Source organism: Leptonychotes weddellii, chromosome 16 (genome assembly GCF_054177405.1).
Source record: "Leptonychotes weddellii isolate Sample4059 chromosome 16, ASM5417740v2, whole genome shotgun sequence".
NCBI classification, from domain to species: domain Eukaryota; kingdom Metazoa; phylum Chordata; class Mammalia; order Carnivora; family Phocidae; genus Leptonychotes; species Leptonychotes weddellii.
Window position 1 is genome coordinate 40,483,534 of NC_138384.1, and position 9,200 is coordinate 40,492,733.

Below are 9,200 nucleotides of genomic sequence, written 5' to 3' on the forward strand. Positions count from 1 at the left end.
CAGGAGAGGTGGCTTTGGGGAGTGGTGCTACGTCGGTCACCCAGGCCTCAGCCTGTTCAGAAAACAGGTCCCCACACCAGGACCTTCACCACTTGAAGGTGAAAGGAGGGGATGTTTGAGATCCACTTGGCTTTGTGCCCCCAATTCCTCAGATTTAAGTAACAATGTTTCCCATAGTATGGCAGGCGCAGGAGAGATGCTTCTGAAATTTTCCATTCTGGGGCCCATAGGGACCGAGGCTGACTCCTGGCAGTGGGACCGGGGAAGACACATTTTGAGTGAGCATCCTGGGTGAGTCTGACATGCTGTAAAGCTTGGGACCACTGAGTCTGGGTTGGGGGTGGCAGGGGGTAGGTGAGAGGAAAAGTCATTCCAGGTAGAAAGAACTTTGGGTGCAAAATGCCTGAGATGGGAGAGAACAGGTCAGGGAAGCAGGGACCAGAAATCCAGGCCTCGAATGGCAGCCAAAGAGAAGGGATTAGTCTCCTGAGGGTACTGGGGAGCCATGGTGGGTTTAAGTGGGGGAGTGACTGCTTGGGTTTGGGCTCTTGTAAGGCCCCTGTGACTGCCATCTGTGCGTGTGTGTGTGTGTGTGTGTGTGATATAGAAGGGGGTGAGGACCCCAGGAAGATGATGGGAAATGTGGTGTGGAAACCGTGGCAAGCCGGGGGGAGGGGGGACAGGCAGAGGAGGGGTGTGGACCCCATTCTGCACACTCCTTGCTCCAGGCCACTCCCTGCCTTGGATTCTGACCTGGGGACAACCAACTCCCCTCAGCAGACACCCCTGCTCTGGCTCTGCCCCCTTCTTCCTCCTCCTCCCTCGCCCCTCTTCCTGCTGCTCAGGCTCCTGCGAGGACAGGTGGGCTGGCGGCCCCATATGGGTGTGTGCTTGTGTGCTTGCGGCAGCCAGGGGAGTGTCTCCAGCTCTACGTGTGCTCTGAGCTCGCTGAGTGTTTGTCTGAGAGTCTCCTGGGACTTCCTGGTGCATCTGGGCTGCACTGGGTGAGTTACTAAACCTCTCTGTGCCAGTTTCCTCATCGGCAAAATGGGTATAGCAATAGTATCTATTTCCTTTTTTTTTTTTTTAAAGATTTTATTTATTTATTTGAGAGAGAGAATGAGAGACAGAGAGCACGAGAGGGAAGAGGGTCAGAGGGAGAAACAGACCCCCTCGCTGAGCAGGGAGCCTGATGCGGGACTCGATCCCGGGACTCCAGGATCATGACCTGAGCCGAAGGCAGTCGCTTAACCAACTGAGCCACCCAGGCACCCAATAGTATCTATTTCCTAGGGAGGATGTGGAGATGGAGTTAATTACTCAGAGCCATGCCTGCACACAAGCAGCCCTCAATTATATGAGCAGCATCATTCGGCTGTGAGCTCAACTCAGTGTCCCGGGCATGTGTCTGTCGTTGGCATCTTGCAGGAATCTGGGGCAGGAAGTGCCCCTGGAAGCATCGACGGTTATCTGGGGCAGCATGGGAGCAAGCCTGCGAGGGCGGCCTCTCTTTCCTTCTCTGTGCAATGGGAATAACTACAGCACCCCACACACGGGCGGCTGGTCCGCGGGCGAGCCGGGCGCTGGAGGGCGTGTTTGCATGCGCGGCTGCTATTACCTTTCCTTTGTCGATGAAGTGCAGCAGATAGTGGGGCCCACCCCCGTCTCTGTTGCTGGAGGATGACACCAGCTGGTAAGCACCTAGAACAGCACCCAGTACCCAGAAAGCACTCCCTGTGGAGGCTGCCATTGGAACTCGGCGCCTGCGCTTGCCTGGGCCGGGTGTGGGGTGTGGGATGTGGGGTGTGGGATGTGGCCCGGTTAGGAGGCGGCCGTGGGCATCTGGCCCTACAGGTTCCTCGTCACCCCACTTCCTCCACACCCCGACCTCTTGCCCCACCATTGCCCCATCCCTCACCCCCAAATCCCCAGGACCTCTGAGGGCAGAGGCTTTGGCAGCCGTGCCCTCTGCCCCAGCCCCGGGAAGGGGTACAGACACCCCCCAAAACCCAGGTGGGGTTATTGTTCCCCTCTCTGCTGCTATCTCAGTGCCTCCCTGGGGTCCCCCATCTCTGTGCCTCTGAGTGTCTCTCTGCCCTCCACTTTGGTTTCCAGAACAGGAAATGTCAGGGTCCCAAGGGGGTGTCCCACATGAGGAAGCAGGAGGCAGGACCTCCCCCCTCCTCCTAGATGAGAGTGGGGGTGGGGGAAAAAGGGGGTCTTCCTTAATGAACCTCTTAATCCTGCCATGCCGGATCTTAATGAGGGGGAGGGACCTCATTAGAGGGCAGGGAGCCCTGACATTAGCTCCTCATCATAGACCCCTCTCCCAGGGCCAATGCCTGGGCCCTCAGCTGGCCCTGGGGAAAATGGGGCAGGAGGCTTGGGAAACCGAAGGGGGGCTGGGGGCCCGGACTCCTGGGTCCTGGAGGAGGGGACAACCTGCACTCCTGGGTCTGACGGAGCAGGGAGCTGGGGACCCGGACTCCTAAGTCTGAGGGTGGAGGGCCCGGGGGCCTGGAGCCTTCCCCTAACACACCTCCCTCTCCAACGCCCCGCCCCTCCCGCCTCCAGTTAACCCCAAGCCTGCAGAGGAGCCAGGGACAGTCGCCTGGAGCCCACGGATGGAGGAGGAGGGCGACCGACACGCGCTCGGCGGCGGGATGGAGGCCGACGAGCCCGCCAGCCCCCGGGAGCCGCCGTCGCCCCCCCCGCCGCCGTCGCCGCCGTCCCCCGCGGCCCCCGACACCCCCGGGTCCCCCCAGCCCGAGCAGCCGTCGGAGGCCTACGCGCGGCAGCTGCTGCTGGAGGAGTGGAGGCCCCCCAGCGGGACCCTCGAGCTGCCCCCGCGCCTCACCTGGAGGCTGCTCTTCCTGCGGCGGCCGCTCTACCGCAACCTGCTCCGCTCGCCCAACCCCGAAGGTGCGGGAAGGTGCGGGAAGGTGCGGGACGCGGCGCGGCACCCCGACAGACCGCCGCCCGGTCTCCGCCTTCCACCGCGCGCGGTTCACTCGGACCGTCTGTCTCCTCATCTTTCTGTCTGCTCCCTCTACATCCTTCCCTGTCTCTTCTGTCATTGTGCCCCTCTCCGGCTCCTTGCGGCTCTCTCTTCCCACCCCGCATTGCCCTCTCTCTCTTTCTGTGTCATATGTCCCTGTCTGTCTCTCCCGGTGTCTCTCTGCCTTAGCCTGTATGTCTACCTCTCTCTCCCTGCCTCCCTCCCTGCCTGCATTTCTGTCTCTTTCTGTAGGTGCCTCTTGCTTTGTCCCTCTGTCTCTGTCTCACCAGGACGCCCTCCTCCTCCTTCCCTCCTTCTTCACTGCACCATCCCTTCTGCCCCGGGACATTCTCAGGACTCTCCCAGGGCCCTGACTCACACATCCCTGCCAGGCAGGTCTGGCCTGGTGCAGATTCCTACCCTTCAGCAGAGCCCTGGGGGGAGGGAGGCAGGCGGAGGCTGAAGGGCTGGAGGCGGTTTCAGCCACTGAGGCTCCATTCACCCGTGCATTTCAGGCATCAACATTTATGAGCCAGCACCCCCTACTGGTCCCACCCAGCAGCCCCTGGAGACCCTGGGTAAGTGCTTGCTGGCTGGGCCCAAGGGGACGGAGTGGTCCTGGGGAATGGGCATGTTCTAACCCTCTGCTCCTCCACCTGCCAGGCAACTTCCACGGGTGGTACATTAGGACTGAGAAGCTCCAGAATGACCGCAGGTGGGTGGTCAGGACCCCTGGGGCCCTGCTCCAGCTTCTCACTGCAGAGCCTAGAGACACTGACTGTGTGCCCCTCTGGGCCTCAGTTTCCTGCTCCGTACCCAGGGTTTGTCATAAAAGAGAACGCTTGTAAAACACAGCACAGGCTCTGGCTGGGTCCAGCTTGCATATAGTAGGTGCTCAATAAATAGCAGCTATCACGGTTACTATTCTCCACCTCTTTCCCTGGGAGGGGGAGTCACCCAGGCCACCATCTATCCTCCATTAAACCGAGCCCTGCTTCTGCACGTTGGGTGAGACGGTGTAATTCAAGGGCTGGGCTGGGAGCCCAGCTCTGCCACTTCTTCGCTGCTTGACCTTAGGCAAGCGACTTCCCTTCTTGAGCCTCTGTTGCTCATCTGCATCATGGCGTTCAGACAGTCTGGCCCTCAGAGGGGCATGGAGGGAGCTGAGGCTATAAGGTGGGGAGTAAATGCTCAGCACCCATACATGGTGCTTGATGTCTCTACGAGGGCACCATGATCGAGGTTTCCTGCTCCCAAGAATCCCAGCCGGTCCCAGACCTCACCTCCCTGTGCCCTCTCCCGCAGCTGGACGGTGAAGCAGCAGTGTGTGGATCTTCTGGCCGAGGGCCTATGGGAGGAGCTCCTTGATGATGAGCAGCCGGACATCACGATCATGGACTGGTACGCGCCTCTGCCCGGTCAGCCTGCCCCGCCGGGTCACGCACAGGGCTCCCCAAAGCGCGAGCCTCACCTGTCCTCCCTCCCCTGGTGTGAGCTGGTCACCAAGACCCTCCTGCCACGGCAGGATCCAGCCCTGCCTACCGTTCTAGCCCCTTCCCTCTGAGACTTCCAGCTTCTGAGATGTGCCGGGCTGGACACTCGTCCCTTCGTCCTTGGATGCTTGTCACCCTCTGTTCTCGAAACAAATTCCTCCTTATCCTCTGGGATTCTGCTACACGTGGCTCCACCAGGAAGCCTTGCCTGACCACCCCCACCCTGGGTCAGATGCAGCATGCTCCAGTGCCCTGAACTTCCCCCATCGCAGCCCTTAGTATTCCGGATGGTCACTGTCTGGTGACAGGTCGGCCTCAGACTATGTGACTCCCATGAGGGCTCCGCGGGGGGCCATAGTGGTCACTTGGTCAGTGCCGGGTGCACAGAGCGGGAGCGAGTGTGCCTTGTATGGCACTTAGGGCCAGGGGCCATGGGCACTTCGGTGGCAGCTGATGGCCTGGATCCCACCCCCAGGTACGAGGACAGCCGGCTGGACGTGTGTGTCTACGAGCTGCACGTCTGGCTGCTGGCGGCTGACCGACACACGGTCATCGCGCAACACCACGTGGCCCCCCACACCTCTGGGCGGGGCCCCCCCGGCTGCTGGCTCCAGGTGAGGCTCTGGCCACGAAGCCGCCACGTGTTCATGTCCCAAGACCTCAGAGAGGGTGGAGGTAGGAGACGAGGGTGCCCGGGTCCCTGATGGCACTTCTCCCTCACCCCGGCTGCCGCTGCAGGTGTCCCACGTCTTCCGCCAGTATGGCCCCGGCGTGCGCTTCGTCCACTTCCTGCACAAGACCAAGAACCGGAGGGAGCCCGGCGGGCTGCGGCGGACAAGGGTGACCAATTCCTCCGTGTCTGTGCAGTTCAGGGAGTGACTGGCTCTTCAACTTCTCCCCGAGCTAGTGCTCGACAGACGCTCCTCACATTTCCCCTCCCCCTCCAACCCCAAATTCTCACCGCACCTAGAGCTGTCCCCATACCTCTCCTCCCTACAATACCCTCATTTCTCCTCCCTCATTCCTCCAGAGTCCCCAAGGCCATCAGCGTACCCATCAAGGGCCATCATCACTGAGGATGGTGGCGGGACAGATGGCAAATTTGAGCTAAAAGTTTTTTCGTGTGTTGGGGAAAGAAAGATTGAAAGTCTTTAATAACCCGTAAGTTCCGGGCCAGATCAAGCAAGAGACCCTGGTCTTAGCCTGGGGCAGGGTCCTTGAAGGCCTCTTGCTGTTCCAGGCCTGACTCCTCAGGGAGGCTGGAGGTCCCTGGCAGGCCAGAACAGCTGGCATTGGGGGGCATTCGTGGGGAAGGGCTATCTACCAAAAAGTGCGGGAAGCATTTTAATGTTTAAACAATCAGCCAGTGGTATTACTGCGTGTCACAAACGTGTCCTGTGGATGTGTGTCTTTTGGGGCCCACCCAAATCCGTGGCCAAATCTCTGAGTACAGCCCCACCTCCGGCATTGTCCCAGGTATGGGCTGATGCAGGCCCGACCAACCTGCTCTCTCCCCCACCCCACCCTGTCCCATGTGGACTTAGGTCCCAAGCATGAGTAGACGGCAGATGGATAACTTCAAAAGGGCTCTATTGCAGGGAAGGCGTGGGGCGGGGTGGGGGGATGGGTTGGGGCAGGCAGGAGGTTCTCTCCTCCTGGGAGTTGGGGCCTTCAGCAGACCCCAGGGATAAGGCCAGGTGAGGGGCTCTGCACCCTGTGGGGGTTGAAGATGAAGTATCTTTATGGCATCAGGAACACCTGCAACAGAATAAAAATTATCACCAGGGGGTTGCCAGGGGCTCAGAGATCCAGGGTGTGGGGGAGGGGGGTCCTAAAAGGCTGAGATGGGGTGGAGGGCTGGGGCTGGGCTGCAAGTTCAGGAACTAGGCATCCTGGGGGCTCTTGGAGCTCTTGTGGAGGCAGAGGGACAGGTGAGGTGGTTTTGGAGAGTGCTAGGACTAGATTTAGGGTCCCAGGGTCTGTGAGCTCCCACAGGTGAGTGCACAGTGGGCTGGAGGGGCAAAGTTGGATCTGGGGGGCTCCAGAACCTTAACAGGGACTTTGGGACTGGTTTCCAGGGCTGCCTCTGATCTAGAGGGTCTACGTGGGTGGGGAGCATGAGGGTAGATAGGGTGTTTCTAGAACTGGGTCTGGAGTCTTGTGGTGGGTCAGTTTAGAGTCTGGGAGTCCCAGAACTGGCTCTGGTGGCTCCGGGAACTGGGACGACTGGCTTTGGTTCTGGGGACTCCAGCGTGAGAGGACTGATGGCTCCCCATCCCCAAGCTAGGCCTAGGACTGCAGCTCTGGGTAGATCGGCAGGTGGAGGATTCAGGAAGGTGGGAGGCAGGTGCTCCCAGAATGGAGGCTAGGGGGTTAGGGGGTGAGGTCAGCTTCTGAGTCTGGGAATCCCAGAGTTGGGTTCCAGAGATCCGAGGGCCATGGGCTTGGGGGAGGGGGTGCGGGGAGGAGGAGGGTCCGGGACCTCCAGGATTGATTCTAGGGACTCCCAGTGCGGGGTCAGGGGCCGAGGGGCCTGGGGGCCTGGGTTCGCGCCGCGGACGCGGAGGCGGGGCTGCGGGCGGAGGCGGGGCCGGGCGGGCACCTGCAGTAGAGCGACGCGATGGTGTTGGACCAGTTGCTGAAGATGCCCTTGCGGAACTCTTCGAGGCGCGGGTAGACGCCGGCCGAGAACTTGCGCGTCTTGCCGGCCTTGCCGCGTCGGGACCACACGGTGATCTCGCAGCGCGGGGCCACCACGAGCGAGGAGATGATGTTCGTCCAGTCGGAGGGCAGGAAGGGCAGGTCGGTGCCCGGCTCCAGCGACAGCTCGGCGCCCCCGCAGCAGTTGTCGTAGTAGGGGTCGCTCTTGTCGTAGAGCCTGGCGCACGTGCGCGTCCCGTCGGGCTTCTTGAGGTCCGCGGGCTCCGGGCAGGCCGCTCGGACGCCGGGGACGGCCGCCAGGACCAGGGCCAGCAGCAGGGGGCACAGCGGGGACATGGCGACACTGCGGGGCCGCGTCCCGGCGCGCTTTTATGCACCTGACCCGTGGGAAGGGAGAAGCTGCGAGATAAGGACGCCCTCCCCACCCTACCCCCACCTCACCCCCGCCCCCTCCCACCCCTCCCGGGGCGGGAAACCTTTCTAACCTAGGTCAGAGACCCACAGCCAATGAACACAAGACCGACATACTTGTGTACAACTTAGCAGCTTAAGATTTCACGTGGCAAACAACATTATAAAAAAAAAGTCAACAGGACTTGAGAACGAGTCTCTTGCAGTACAGAAGGCAGATAGGGTTAATAGTATACTTACCAAGAGCTCTTAAAAACTGACAGGGATTGGAACAACCCCCTTTCCAAATAAGGAGAGGCCAACGGAGGAGGAGGGGGAGGGGGCTGGGTCTCCAGGCTTGGCAAGTCCCCTCGTCCATCTGGGACGCAGAACCTTGGGAAAGGAGAAGCTGGAGATGAGGAGGGAGAGGCCCGGGAGGGGAAGGCAGAGGAGGGGAGGAGATGAGAGAGATCCCGCTCCCCTCAGGAGCAGGAGAGAGCTTCCCAACCAAGGTTGGAAACCCAGAATCTGTGAAATAGACATATTTGCACAACACTCAAAAACCATTGTAAGGGGCGCCTGGGTGGCTCAGTTGGTTAAGCGTCTGCCTTCGGCTCAGGTTATGATCCTGGAATCCCAGGATCGAGTCCCACATTGGGCTCCCTGCTCAGCAGGGAGTCTGCTTCTCCCTCTCCCGCTCCCCCCTCTTGTGCTCTTTCTCTCTTTCACTCTCTCTCTCAAATAAATAAATAAAATCTAAAAAAAAAACAAAACAAAAAAAACCATTGTAAGGCAATGTCCAAAAGGCTTGGGGAAAAACTTGCAATACTTGAGACAGGATATAATTAATAGCTATAATATATAAAGAGTGCTTACAAATCGTGGAGAAGAGATCAAACAATCCCCCACCCTGCCACTCCCAAGAAAGACAAGCCTTGGAGGGGGAGAGGGAAGGAAGAGGAGGCTGCCATCCCCCTACTCCCACTTCTCAGGAGCCAGGAGATTTTCTTAACGAAGATTGGAAATCTTGAATTTATAACATAAACAGAGGACCTATCGAGCTGTAGAAAATGTAAACCTTTTGTACAGCAACAAACACAGACTAAACAAAAACCTAACCTGGGGAAAAATAGACAATTCTTTTTTTTTTTTTTTTTTAAGATTTTATTTATTTATTTGACAGAGAGAGAGACAGCAAGAGAGGGAACACAAGCAGGGGGAGTGGGAGAGGGAGAGGCAGGCCTCCTGTGGAGCAGGGAGCCCGATGCAGGGCTTGATCCCAGGACCCTGGGATCATGACCTGAGCCGAAGGCAGACGCTTAATGACTGAGCACCCAGGCGCCCCAAAAATAGACAATTCTTGTAACATACAATAAGCAGTTACCAATCAGCAAGCAAAAATGACACAAGCCAAAGGAAAAATTGAGGAGCAGCCCAGGACGGATAAAGAGGCTGGGACTTCAGAGTGGGACAGGAAGCTGGGCATCTTGGGAGCCCGGCCAAGGCCCTTTGGAGACTCTTTGGAGTTCCTAGCCTCCTTCCAGATGAGCACCGAGTCAGGCATGGATGAACCAATCAGACAAACAGTGGTTCAATTCTGTGGCTCTGTGGGTAAGGCCAAATCTGGGCCTCAGTTTCCTCATCTGTAAAATGGGTGA

The 9,200-nt window shown here is 58.9% G+C and overlaps 2 protein-coding genes across 2 annotated transcripts; one reads left to right on the forward strand and one right to left on the reverse strand.

Moving 5' to 3' along the window:
* Positions 1-2,603: 2,603 nt before the first annotated feature.
* Positions 2,604-5,880, forward strand: NCCRP1 (NCCRP1, F-box associated domain containing). Its single transcript, XM_006739416.3, has 6 exons — positions 2,604-2,922; positions 3,514-3,576; positions 3,662-3,713; positions 4,304-4,399; positions 4,967-5,105; positions 5,230-5,880. The coding sequence occupies exons 1-6, from the start codon at positions 2,625-2,627 to the stop codon at positions 5,368-5,370; spliced, it is 789 nt and encodes a 262-aa protein (XP_006739479.2). The 5' UTR covers positions 2,604-2,624; the 3' UTR covers positions 5,371-5,880.
* Positions 5,881-7,008: 1,128 nt separating this feature from the next.
* Positions 7,009-7,488, reverse strand: SYCN (syncollin). The gene has a single exon (XM_006739397.2). The coding sequence runs from the start codon at positions 7,486-7,488 to the stop codon at positions 7,009-7,011; it is 480 nt and encodes a 159-aa protein (XP_006739460.2).
* Positions 7,489-9,200: the final 1,712 nt, after the last annotated feature.